This window comes from Rhineura floridana, chromosome 22, assembly GCF_030035675.1.
Source record: "Rhineura floridana isolate rRhiFlo1 chromosome 22, rRhiFlo1.hap2, whole genome shotgun sequence".
Classification (NCBI taxonomy): domain Eukaryota; kingdom Metazoa; phylum Chordata; class Lepidosauria; order Squamata; family Rhineuridae; genus Rhineura; species Rhineura floridana.
Genome location: NC_084501.1, coordinates 17,255,199 through 17,268,911, shown reverse-complemented (window position 1 = coordinate 17,268,911; position 13,713 = coordinate 17,255,199). Strand labels below are relative to the sequence as shown.

General features: G+C 49.6%; 1 protein-coding gene across 10 annotated transcripts in view; it reads right to left on the bottom strand.

Annotated features, from left to right (window-relative positions):
• The window catches only part of UBAP2L (ubiquitin associated protein 2 like), a 48,330-nt gene that overhangs the window by 4,299 nt on the left and 30,318 nt on the right, over positions 1-13,713 (bottom strand). For all 10 annotated transcript variants that reach the window (XM_061605541.1, XM_061605546.1, XM_061605545.1 and 7 more), the window contains 9 exons: positions 12,392-12,569; positions 10,645-10,717; positions 9,104-9,299; positions 6,581-6,669; positions 5,402-5,455; positions 4,286-4,367; positions 2,611-2,828; positions 2,406-2,511; positions 68-135 (listed from right to left, as the gene is read on the bottom strand). In XM_061605541.1, coding sequence (XP_061461525.1) covers positions 68-135; positions 2,406-2,511; positions 2,611-2,828; positions 4,286-4,367; positions 5,402-5,455; positions 6,581-6,669; positions 9,104-9,299; positions 10,645-10,717; positions 12,392-12,569 — 1,064 coding nt within the window. The remainder of the gene's footprint in view (positions 1-67; positions 136-2,405; positions 2,512-2,610; positions 2,829-4,285; positions 4,368-5,401; positions 5,456-6,580; positions 6,670-9,103; positions 9,300-10,644; positions 10,718-12,391; positions 12,570-13,713) is intronic.

The following is a 13,713-nucleotide window of genomic DNA, read 5'->3' as shown; positions in this document are numbered from 1 at the left end:
AGCAGCTAGGAACACAACCCACCCTTGACAAAACACAGCAGCCACCTCTGCCACTTGCAACACCAACCTGCGTTTTGGAGTAGACAGAGCCAGAAATGTCTGGCACTCCCGTGTTACTAGATGTTACTGACACGCCTGGAGAAGACCGGGGGAGGGGGGAGAGAAAGCAGAGTTAGTGGTTAGCTTGGTCAGCACCACACAAAAGCACCAACTCCCTCCCTTCTTGGTTCCCCTCCCATCACACAGCCACTGCCCAGAGCCACCTAGGCATGAGAACAGCCTCCAAGTTTTGATTAATGCATTTGCAACTTCCGAGTCTGGCTCGGGTGTACGTGTGCACACATCTGGCCTGCAAGTTTCTAGTCCTCATGAAGGCTGGAGAAATGGCTTGATATACATCAGCAGCTGTACTGGTAGCAACAGCCACCAGCAGCCAGAGGTTGGGGGTGGCATACCGACATATGAAGCAGCCTCCCCACACACAATCATCTCCAGCCACTGACAGTGCCACCTTCAGTGTGATGTCGATGGAGCTATTATATGAAGATCCCGCAATGAGGAAATAAAGTAGCCAGGGTGGCTATAGCAGTGAGTCTTGGTGGAGAACTTAATGATTTTTCTGCCTAGTGCAACAACTGCAATGCTCTGTGCTAGATGCTGTCTGATTTTTAATTGTATTTCAATTATCTTTTATTTTTTAAAAAATGTATTGCTTTTTAGACAAGGAAACACATCACATAACCATAAACTAGAGTGTACTATAGACTCATGGGAAAAAATGTCTTTAATGTACAGCAATAAGAGGACAATTAGAGTCTCTCAGGAAGGTATTAATGCCTAAACCATTACACCCATAAGAGCTTTGGTAAAAGGTCACACCAAAAGGACCTGCGAGCCTCGGCAGGCTTCACTAGTCCATGTTGTTCAGCTGAGTCTGCTAGTGGGTGCCAAGCGTTAATAAATATATAGACTGTGCTCCCCATGTCATTTTATTTGCTTTATTCCTTCTTTTATTTCTCATACCTTATATTTTACTATACTACAATATGAATTCCACAGAATATAAACTGTAAGACAATTAAATACAGTGCATGAGATAAAAGGAATAAACATACATTGAAAATAAATATGAATAGTTAATGCGACAACTGTGCCTTCTTCAACCACAAATCCACAGACACGCCACGGACCACCTAAATGAAGCTCGCGGACCAATTTGGGAACTCCTGGGGCCTACTGAATGCAGCGTGCATGAGTGGAGATTGGACCGATTTTGATGTGTTTGTGTATTTCTACTGGGGCTTCAGCATTAAGTGGGGCAGGGTTGGCACATTGAAACAGGTTGACATGATCTGCGCACGACTGAACCCGGGAAGAAATTATGGGTCAAAAAGAGAACCAGCCTCGTAAGGTCTTATGAGGATCCACAGGCTAGACTTTGAATTTTATTAACAGACCATAATATTTATGAGAATATTAAAGCTGCCGCATCAGGCCATTACAGATCCCCATCCAACTCAGGGGGATTTATTCCAGGGGTGGGGAACCTGCAGCCCTCCAGATGTTGCTGGACTATAGCTCCCATCAACCCCAGAAGACTGGCCAGCTGATGGGATTCAGTCCAGTTGGGGGGAGGGCTGCAGGTTTCTCCACGCCACACGCCATTTAAAAAATTTTCATGGACCAACTCATGTCCTCCTTTAGTGTTCGGAGGCCCTTCTCCAGCCCCCCCCTTTCTGAGGGAGGCTCAGAGGGGGGTGCCAAGGGAGAGGGCCTGTACAGTTGTGGCTCCGTCTGGGGAAAGCTCTTCCCAGCGAGCTCTGCCTGGCACCTTCGTTGGTATCTTTTCAGTGCCACGTAAAGACTCATCTCCCTCTCACCCCGACATTTGACAGAGATGATGCCACTTTGTCACTAGTGTGCTGCCAAGCATCCTATGGCTGTTATAGAGGTTGTTCGGTTCAGCTTTTAAGGTGTTACGGATTTATACTTTTATGTTAAGTCATTTGTTGACCTTTGGGTAAGAACAAAACTAAATAACAACAACAACAATTCAAACCAGTTCTTAACCTTTTTTGGGGTCATGGACCCCTTTGAGAATCTAATGAAAGCTGTGGACCCCATAAATAAATAAATATGATTTATTTTATTGCATTGGAAGCTGGTGGTTTTTTTTGCGCCCAGTTCATTGACACCTGAGGGCAGTGTTCTTCAACCTAGGGTCCCCAGATGTTGTTGGGCTGTAAGTCCCATAATCCCTGGTTATAGAGTAAGCCGGGTGGGGATGATGGAAGTTGTAGCGTAGCAACATCTGGGGACCCTGCCCTAGGGGGTCTATGGAGCACAGGCGAAGAACCCCTGGTTGGAACCAACGCCTGCCCTGCTCACCCTGCCTATATACTCACCAGTGCTGTACCCGTGGGAGCCATACCCGCTGGGCTGCTGGAAGGGGGTGGCCGAGGCATTCACACTGACATTGACGCTATGCTGCTTGGAAGAAGTAGGAGCCACCTGGGGAAAGCAAAGGGCTGGGGAGTGAGCAGGGTGGGGGACAGAGGCAGGGTCTGGCTCCACCCCTGCCCCACAGCTCCACAGCAGGCCGGCACTCACGGGGAACACAGCTGGCCCATACTGGAAGGTGCTGGGCAGCCCCGGGACGCCGGTATAATACGGCAGGCTGGTGTAGCTGTAGCCGGGCGGGAGGGCCGGGTTCAGGAACGTCTGCTGGGTGGTGTGGTGTGTCTGCGTCTGGTTCTGCTGAGGCTGGGCCAGGGTTGTTGCTGGCGCAGGGGAAGAGGCGTCGCCTCGGCCAAACTTCGTGAGGTCACCTGGGAGCAAGGCGGGGAAGAGGAGGAGGAGAACAGAGTGAGAATGTGGCCCTCTTGGGGTCCCAATGGCTGCATGGGAAGTTGATTTATTTATTTAACAAGATTTGTATATCACTTGATTGTAACAAAACCTCAGAACAGTTTACAAAATTCAAACATTAAAATGGCCAATAAAAAACCTTAAAAACAGGTAATTAAAACATTCAAAAACTAATTAAGAACAAACATCACATGCTCCTATGGAATGATTATATAAGGTGACATTGTAAAGATAAAGAAAGCAAGCCTTAAATAATAGTAAACAAATTGATATGATGATTGATATGATTTGTTCATAACTGTATTGCTCAGTTCTGTTTATATGTTTTATGAAAGCAAATACAAACAATTATTTAAAAAACCAATAATAAGCGGAACGTAGATTGAAATACATGGAATTCCAAACGCCTGGATAGCAGATGATCTGGCTCGCTGCTGCGCTATAGGGGGGACCAACGTTCTCCAGTACCATGGTAAAAACATTTCTTTATGCCAGCCAGTTTTACTGATATGCTTTTAATGGGTTGTATCCAGTGTTTGAGTCTCCCATAGAAATTAAGTGACAATACTCATTTAGGTCCATTCATTTCAAGGGACTACTCTGAAGCAGAACTTAATTGGATACCAATGTGTTTTAAACTGATGTTACTGTAGTACTATGTTTTATGTTGTCCATTGCCTTGTTATATTTTCTATGAAAGTGCAGTTTACAAACATTTAAATAAAAGATGGGGGGGGGGAGACCACCACACCATACCCCAAGGACCCAGCTCGCTGGCAGCAATGGAATCTTCTAGCAGGTGTTATGTATATATTGAGTTAATTACCTGAGAACATCAGAAGAGCCTGTTGGAACAGGCCAATGGCCTATCATAGTCCTGTTCTCACAGGGGCCAACCAGAGGCCTCCAATGGGAAGCCTGCAAGCAGGACCTGATCGCAACACCCATCTCCCCCCATGGTGATTCCCAGCTGCCTCTAACCATGGAGGTAGACCATAGGCTCTCAATGGCTACTAGCCCTGATGGCTTTCTCCTCCATGTATTGGCCTGGATCTGATCTGGAGGGCAGACTGCTTCAGGGGAAGAGACTGCTCTTACTCAAAGGGCAAGACAGCCAGAACCACCACCACCAAAAGTCTTAACTTTTGAGATCTCTTCCTTGAGCTTGCTTTTCCCTCCTCCCTCCCGCTCCTTTCTCCTCATGTGCTGTCTTCGAACTATTTTGGCCAAAAGGGCGGGTTATAAATGCTGCAAATAATTAAGAAATCATAGCACAGAATTCTACAGGGACACACACATACCCACAGGCCTGATTATGACGACAACTAAGCTGCTCTTTTCGAGGCAGCCTCCAAGAGAAAGAGCAGATTTTTAACCCAACTACCTTCCAAGTGGGGCTCTCTGCCCATCTCCCTACCAGAGTAAGGGTTGCTGCTCAGGCTGGCGTCCCTTCCAGTAAGCTGTGTGGTCGGGGTGGGGAACGGGATGCTGTAGTAGTCCTGGAAGAGAGGTGGGAGAAGTTAAGAATGCTCGTCTCGACTGGGGGGGGGGGGAGAGACAGGAGAAAGAAACCAGCCACAAGGACCCAGAGATCAAGTTACAGGGCCAGTGCCATTGTCAAAAACCGAGCTGCATCCAAACAAGTCACAGTCCTGCCGTTATTGTCAAAATCCAGCTACATCAAGGTCCGCCCGGTGCCTTTGTTGACATCTTCTCTGCACCAGGTAAAGATTTATGTTGTATGACAACAGAACTGATGACCTAGGGCGGTGGTGGGCTCTCCAACGGAGGCATTCAAGAGGCAGCTGGACGACCATCTGTCAGTGTGCTTTAAGTTGGAGTCCTGCATTGGGCAGGGGGTTGGACTCGATGACCTTAGAGGCCCCTTCCAACTCTACTATTCTACGACTCTATCTTTCCCCACGCAGACCTTTTGATAGAGTAAGATGCCGTTTGTTATTTCGTGTGCTGCCAAAGCTTCATGTATCTGTTATGCAGGTTGCTTTGCTCTGTTTTTTCTTAAATGATACCATGTATTTATATTTATGTATTATGTAATTCACTTGGAGACCTTTGGATAACAAGCGACTAACAAATTGAATAAATAAATCAAACATCTCAACAAGTTACAGGGCTGCTGTTGTTGCCACACTCGAGAAGGGGAAAAGAAGAAGACAGCACCTTTGTTCAAAAACTGGGCACCTTTTATTAGTTCTTGGCAAATCACAGCTCACAAGTCTATAAGTGCACCACATACGTTGTTGTTACGGGGTTGCATGCAAATATAGTTAGTCAATAGGATTATCATAAACATGTATCTGTACACTCTGTTATTCCAGGATATGGGGGTTTATTTGCACTTGGGAGAATTCCACATGTAGCAGACTTATGATCAAGTGTTACAAACCAAGTAAGAGAAGAATGAATATGGCTTGGTACACAGTGCAGAAGAGCGGCTGATGGCATGTCTTGTAATCTGCAATGGTGATACTACTAATAATAAAGTGAGAGGAGACAAGTGAATTTAACTCACCAGGGGGAACCTTGTCTGAAGCATCTGTAGGTCATCATAGCCGTAAACTTGAGGCTGCAAGAGAAGCAGAGAAGCAAGTGACAAAGAGGCCAAGTCTCTCAGGAGCAACGTCCATTTCTGTTTTTAAACCCACTTACAGTTATCTTAACTGTTCCGGTCTTAAAAACTATTTTTAGCTGTTTTTGTGATATGTTTGTAAGTTGGCTTGACACCCATGCAGGAGGCGATTCACAAATTCATAAAACAGACAAATAGGCCAAGTCAAGGAGGAGAAGGCTATCAATGGCTACTAGCCACGATGGCTGTGTTCTCCCTCCACTGCTGGGGCCAGTACGGTTCTGAATACTGGCTGCTGGGAATCGCAAGAGGAGAGAGTTGCTGTTGCGCTCAGTTCCTGCTCTGGGGCTTCCCACAGGCCACTCGATGCCACTTGACGCCGCTGCTTGAGATCGGGCTGCTGGGAAGAACCCTAGTGGCGGCTGATAGAGACTGGTGGAGACTAAAGGGACTTTCTGTCGTTCGAAACAATGAGACTGCGTCTAACATCATGGTCGGGGTGTTCTAGTAGCCAAGTTGAAATTGCTTTACTTTTTCTCCTACTCTTGCAGTACCGATTGGATGCATAATGCGGTCTTCTATAATACGTTATGTTATATTTATAGTGCGGAATTAGTTTTTGTGGTGTTGTAATATCTGCTATTTCTTCCATTATGGTTCTATTATTTTGCTTGAAATTGTTTTGTCATTGTTTGCTTCTGTTGCAAGCTATTTCAATTCTTGTGTTCTTGCTTCCTTCTTTAAGTCGCTTTGAGTTCTATCGTTGAAAAAAAGCGACTAATAAATGCTAATAATAAATAAATAGATAAATAAATGATAAGGCGGGCCACTGTGAGAACAGGATGCTGGACCAGCTGGGCCACTGCCCTGATCCAGCTGGGCTCTTAGGTTCAGAAAGAGGCAAACAACGGTTCTCCACCAGGCAAGCCAGCTTTCGTTTGTCAGAGTCAGATGTTGCAAACACAAGCAGGCTAGGGGCTGCTTTGACTGCATCTGGTGCTGACTCTGGGTTGATTTCCCATGCTCTGTCCCTCCTGCCACGCTACGGCCAAGAGCCAGGCAGGATCTACTGGCATGGGCGGCTCTGTCGACGCAGGACCGCAGAAGAGAGCGCCTACTCACCGGGTAGGCGTGCAACAGCCCTGGAGCCATGATGTACGGGTTCGGCAGCAACGGCGGCACGCCTGGAGGCAGGTTGGGAGGAGCCTTCCCTACAGGGTGAAGGAGGCAGAGTTACAGCAGACACCGCCAACACACTGCCAGCGAGGAGACTTGCAATAAGAGGGAGACACACACACACACACAGAGAATGAACTGAAAAGGAAATTTAAATTGTGTGGCTGGTGATGTCAGATCGGAAAGAAGATGGTTCGAGGGGAAGGCCCGTAGCTCAGGTGGAGGAACACATGCTTGTTGCATGTGGAAGGCCCTGAAGTCCAACCCCTGCCATCTCCAGGTAAAAGCAGGGATGGGGAAGCTGGCGACTCTCCAGATGTGACTGGACTCCAGCACAGCCAGTGGTCAGGGTTGATGGGAGTTGTAGTCCAGCAACAAACGGAGGGTCCCAGGTTGCCCACCTGGGAGAAAGAATCTCAAGGAGCAAGACAGGGAAATGCCTCCTCTGTCTGGAACGTAGGACACTGCCTTATACCCAGTCAGACCGTTAGCCCATCAGTACTCTCTACTCTACACTGACTGGCAGCAGCTCTGTAGGGTTTCAGACAGGATTCTCTATTAGCTCCACTCGGGGACTGAGCAGGGGTCCTTCTGCATGCACCGCAGATGCTCTGCCACTGAATGATGACCCTTCCCGCTGCTGACAGTTTGACATAGAGCAGGTGTGGGGAACCTTTGGCCCTCCAGATGTTGCTGTACTACAGTTCCCTCCATCATCCCTGGCCACTGGCCATCCTTGCTGGGGCTGATGGGAGTTCAGCAATACCTGGAGGGCCGAAAGTTCCCCCACCTGACCAGGCAATGTTAGGATAGACAGGCCAACAGTACAGGCTAAATTCCTATTTGGGGAGGACTCCTTGTTTAAAGGCATCCTTTGCCCGCAGAAGGTCCCAGGCTCAGTCTCTGACATCTCCAATGTAAATAGGGCTGGGAACCCTTCAGCTCTCTAGATGTTATTGGACTACGACTCCCATCAGCCTTGACTACTGGCCATGCTGGCTGCGGTTGATGGGAGTTGTAGTTCAGTAACATCTGGAGGTCCAAAGGTTCCCTGACTCTGAGTTAAAAGGAGCTCAGGTAGCAGGTAATGGGAGAAACCTCTTTTTGCCGGAGTGAGCCGCTGCCTGCTAAGTATAGAAAAGATAGCGAGCAGGATGGATAAGTGGTCTGACTCAACACGACACCAAGCTCCCCCTGCAGACAGCAAGGGTGTCCATAGGACAGATGGCCTCATGTGTAAGGGGATCCCTCTCACCTTCTGGCTCTAAAAATGGGCAGGTCCTCCAGGCCGGGGCTGGGAGGACACCTGTGTAGCCCTCCAGGCAGTTGCTCCTACCAACAGTCAGAGGGATGCGTACTGTTGTACAGGAGCACCTGGAGAGCCACAGGCTGCTCACTTCTCCTCCTAAACCAAGTGCGTGGGGACATTTGCCCCCCCCGATGCTGCGGAACAACAACTTCCATCAACCCCAGCAAGTATGGCCAATGGCCAGGGATGCTGGGAGCTGTCATTCACCAACATCCGGAGGGGTTCCTCACGCCTGTTCTAAACCAAAGTGTACTCGCAGGGACTATCCATACTTTGAAAGGAGGGATCTGAAAGTGAACACCGTAAGGGACAACCGTGCTTTAAGAACAGGGTGTGGCAGGGAGAATGCAGGCTTTATGACAGGGATGAGGAAACCTGTGGCCCTCCAAATGTTGTTGGACTACAACTCCGATCAGCCCAAACTAGAATGGCCAATGGTTGATGGGAGTTATAGTCCAAAACCTTCTGGTCCCCCATCCCCGCTTTGTGGGCTCTTAAAGTGTTGCGTGAGTCAGTGTGGTGTAGTGGTTAAGGTGCTGAACTATGACCTGGGAGACCAGGGTTCGAATCCCCACACGGCTATGAAGCTGAATGGATCACCTTGGGCCAGTCACTGCCTCTCAGCCTCAGAGAGAGGCAATGGTGAACTTCCTCTGAATACCGCTTACCATGAAAACCCGATTCAGAGGGTAGCCATAAGTCGGGATCGACGTGAAGGCAGGCCATTTCCATTTATTCAGTGTTGATGGGAGTTATAGTCTAAAACCTTCTGGTCCCCCATGCCCGCTTTGTGGGCTCTTAAAGAGGGAACAAGTTGCAAAGGCAGCCAGCCAGCCACATTGCACTCTCTCTTTTACACCCACTCACTGTCACTCTCTCTCTCTCTCACACACACACACAGGCTTTATATATGAATGGACGGCCATGTGACATCTAGTTTGGCTGCAGCAGGCACCGGCCTCTATGCTCAAAGCAGACAAGATAGGCTGGAAGGAAGCCACAGCCCACCCAACTGGTTCCTAAGCAGAGTGCAGCTGCCTTGTCTTAGAGATAAGGACGCTGCCCACCAGAATGGGAGAAGCCAGAGTTTAGGCGTGATTAATGGTGACAAGGACACAGAACAGTAAACACTGGCCAAGCCTAGAGCTTCGAAAAAGCACCTGATGTCGTGGCAACGGAGCTGCGGGTTGTGGCCGTCACCGTGGAGTTACTGCTGAGGCTCAGGCCAAGGCTGCTGACGCTGCTCAGGTTCGAGGAGGCACTGACCACGGGCGGCGCGGCTGAGACGGTGCTGGAGGAGGTGGAGAAAGTGCTTGCGGAAGAATGGAGCCCAGCGTCACTTTCCACGCTGGCGTGCTACAAAAACGAGAGGGGAAAGCCCGAGAAACGAGGTAGTCAGGATCTGGGGGGCAAGGCCTGAAGCGTCCACACAGAAAGGTTGCTGCCCACAGCAAGGCACATGTCAGAGCACTGCAGTTCAGCCAGCCACTGGTTCTGGGCTGGCTGCATCTGGTTGCGGCTCAGGGATTGCTTTTGCACGCTTGGCGCCCCCCTGAATAGCTACGAGGCAAGCTAGGCAGGAAGGGAGGGGGGCAGCATGCCCATCGCAGGCCGCAAAGTTAAATCACAAAGAGCAATTCAAGCAGGACACGCAGAGACAGAAGGGGAGAAAGCACAACCACATAGATTTTCCACCAGGAAGTACACACAACCTTGCCCGTTCCAGCTGTTCCTTCCATCATCTAAGCTAGCTGTAAGCAGCAGGACCCTAGAACCCTACGAACAGGAGATCCAGGGGTGAGGAACCTCTGATCTTCCAGATGCTGTTGGAGTCTTAACGCCCACATGGCCAGTAGTCAAGGATGATGGGAGCTGGAGCCTGACCACGTCTGGAGGACCACCACTTCCCCAGCTCTGGTTTAAAACAAAACCTTAACCCCTTCAGCTCTCGGAGCAGGATGGGAGTGAAGACAGATACGCTCCTGTTGGATGTGGATGTTGGATGTGGAAGAGCCAGGGGTGGATTCATCTAAACTTTTTTCCATGGACCAAAAAGTGCTTTAGTGTACAGGTCACTGAATCTACCCTGGGGCAACTCTGCCTGCCACGCCAACGACAACACCGTGGAACAGGTGCGTCATCATTACCCAGCTTTCGTCATAGGCTGATGACACCTCTCTTTACCCTGCCTGAAAACGCACAAATTAACCTGATGATTGCAGCGCATGGTGGGGGGTGGTTTTATTTTGTTCTAAACTGTACTGAGTTGCATTCCACCAAGTCCAATTCAGAGCAGACCCACTGAAATGAATGAATCCAAGTTAGTCATGTCTATTTACTTCAATGGGTCTACTCTGAATAGGGCTAGCGATGAATGCCACCCACAGCTTTTGCTGTAACTAGAGATGGGAAGGCCCAGGAAAATTCGGGAAAAATTTGGTGTGTTTTTCCCCCTTTTCTCCCCCCACAAGCCTGTTTTGTTTTCTGAAAAACTGGGGAGAAAAAAATGCACAAAAACATTCCCCCCCACAAATTTTCTGTTTTTGTTCCCCTTTGCATCTTTGTTTGTAACCCACCCTATCTAAGCCCTGATGGGTGGATAAGGAATCTGATGGGAATGCAAACCCTGGCGGGCACCCCCAGCATAGTAACTGGGCACCCCACCAGTTCTTCCCCTCATCCCACCTGGATTCCTACTCACCAAGAGGGTGGAAGTTGACGTGCGGCCAGAGGAGGTTGATGATGACAGGCTGTTCTGCTGGGCGGGCAACGTGCTGAGGAAGGAGAAAGCACAACGCCGGTCAACCCAGGGGGCAAATTTCTGGCAACGCAGCGATTTTTTCGCTGCCAGGCTCAGGACCCTAAAAGAGGCGAGGGTCCCTCTTGTGGCAGCCTCTGAATTCCCTCCCGGCCCTCATGGGTCAGGCTGACACGTTCTCCGTCCTGCCTTGTGGTGGTTGCAAGTGAAAATTTCCATGTGACCTGAGATCTTTGGAGCTTTAACCCTATCCCATTGTTTCAGAGCCTGTTTCTCCTCATTTGTGTCACTGGTACCATAGTGGGTTTGTGTTTTTTTAATCAATTTGTTATTGTGAACCACTGTGAGAACCACCTATTACATTTGAAAGGCAATATGCAAAATTTGTATAATAAAATAACCCACTTGGCGAGTGTTTCATGATCTTTGTATGCCTCACACAGAAACCACTCTCCTGCTAACAGCATATGAAACACCAGCCATCCTGCAGGCATGGATGCCTTGGCTCCACAGGACCTGGCCCGCCTCTGTATCAGGGATGGGGAACCCACAGGCCCGGGGGCCAATGGTGGCCCTCGCCCCCCCGAAACTCTCCCCAGGCCAACCCCCCCCCAAGGCATCTCCCTCATTAGCCCTGCTTCATACCCTTCTTGAGAGTTTTTGCCGGGCTGGAATTGTGTCCCTGAACGCTTCTTGCTTGCCTGGTGGAGGAGAGAGAGGTGTGCGTGTGGTGTGCGTAAACTAGCCTGTTCTACAACGGTAAAATTTACACTCATTGCTCCATCCAGCAAAATGGGGAAGGGCTGCAGCTCAGTGGAAGAGGACCTGATTTGCCCACAGGAGGTCCTGGGTTCAATCCTCAGCAGCACCTCCAGGTAGGGCAGGGAGAGACCCCTGCCTGAAACCCCTGAGCAAGACGGACCAGCAGTCTGATTTGGTATCAGGCAGCTTCCTAGGTTCCTGTCCACCTCTGGCACAGGGCACCTGGAAGGGGGGCTGCCCAAGAGGGAATGCAGCCCTCAGGCTGAAAAAGGTTCCCTAACCCTGCTGTATGTGAGCCTATCTAGCCTCCCAAGATTGGCCTTGGAGGCTGTGCTCTTTATCCCCTCCAGGTGGACAGGGACAAGAGACGGAGTCTTCTCAGTTGTAGCCCCGCACCAGTGGAATGTCCTCCTGTCTTGTGACGGTTGGCAAAAACCATTTTCTTTTTTAAAAAAACAGTGGCTTTTAATCAGCAACCTATGGTTTTATGATGGAGAAGTGTCTCACTATTGCTCTCTTTTGATGAACATATAACTACATATTTATTTTTTACTGTAAGCCACTTTGGTTACCTTAACAGAAATGTGGATTAAAAACCAAAACTCAACTCAAGACACCCAAGGAAATGCAAAGAGCATGTCATTAGAGGCGAAGTACAAATCCTCAAGAACCTCAGCTTTAACTGAAAAGCAAGTTACTAGTCTTCGTGGCTGAAGATGCAAAAGCTGCCTTAATACAGACCACTGGCCCTACCTAGCCTAGGTCTAATTCCAAAGGTGGGGAACAATATCTGGCCGGTTGGCCGGATATTCACACACACCCCCAAAAAACCCCAAGAATTGCTTGACATCAGCATGATGACAGGTCACGCTCGACTTCAGAAGAAGCGAGAGCGCGCTTCTGGGGCCCGATGCACCCCTGCTGCTACCTGCTGTGTTGCGTGGTGGCCGTGCTAGGGAGCTCCTCAGTGTGATTCAGACTGCTGAGCACGGAGGAGTGCTGGGTAGCCGTGGTAAGCAAGGATGCCGCAGACACAGTGTCGTTGAGAGGGGTCGCAATGCTGGGGGCAGAGGGGGAGTCAGATTTCACAGCAGGGCCTGCAGAACCTATTGGGGGGCAGGAGAATAACAAGATAAACATGATATTAAGGGGCAGATTATTTAAAGAGATTTCTTCCAAGCAAAGGTGGCTTATAAAGCAGCATTTTAAAAAAAGGCAAAACACAAGACACTAAGAACATAAGAACAGCCGTGCTGGATCAGGCCAAAGGGGCCCATCTAATCCAGCATGCTGTTCTCACAGTGGCCACCAGATGTCTCTCCTGGGAAGCCCGTAAGCAGGACCCGAGGGCAGCAGCAACCCTCCCCGCTTGTGATGTCCAGCAACTGGTGCTGAGGAGCATGCCGCCTCACCACAGTGGAGGCAGGAGATAGTTATTGTGGCCGGCGGGCCGCTTACCCTCCAGGGATTTATCCAGTCCTGTAAGTACATAGGAGGAAACCCTGTCGGGCAAAGGGGGGCCATCTAGTCCAGCCTCTTGTTCTTACAGTGGCCAACCAGATGCTGCAATGGGAAGCCTGCAAGCATGATGTGAGCAGTGCAGCAACTCTCTCTCTCCCTCCTGCTATTCAGATGGTAACAGCAGGAGCAGGATAACAACATTCAAACAGACCAAACCCTAAAGCAGAAGGAAGCCAGCGTGGTGCCTTCCAGATGGCATTGGGCTCCAACACCTGTCAGCCCTAGCAAGTATGGCCAGCGGTCCTGGACATGCCAGTGCCAAATGAACGTGCCTACGGGTGTCACTCCACAGCCAAGGTGCCAAACTCAAGAAGGCCCAGCTGTAAGAAGCCGCCGACTTAGGCTCAGAAGTGGGAGATGCTTGAAGCAGGGCACCTATGAAGAATCTTTAAGAACAGCTGTAGAAAGCAGCCCTCCCACAGAGAAATATGGGTGACCAACAGGGCTCAGAAATGGAGCAGTCTTGAGCGTTTCTGTGATGCATCTCAAACATTCAAAGTGCTTCGCATATGGGATTACCGGGATCAATACAAAAGCCCTACAAGGTAGGCCAGTACTGCCATTCCCCATCTCAAAGACAGGGTGGCTGGGCGAAAGAGGTTTGCCTAAGTCCACTCAGCGACACAGCAGGCAAGGCGAAATCTGGAGGGGGGCGCTTGTGCACCCCACAGCATTTGCCAACAGCCACCACGCTGCAGAGGAGTTTGTAATACGAGTACTTCTAACACT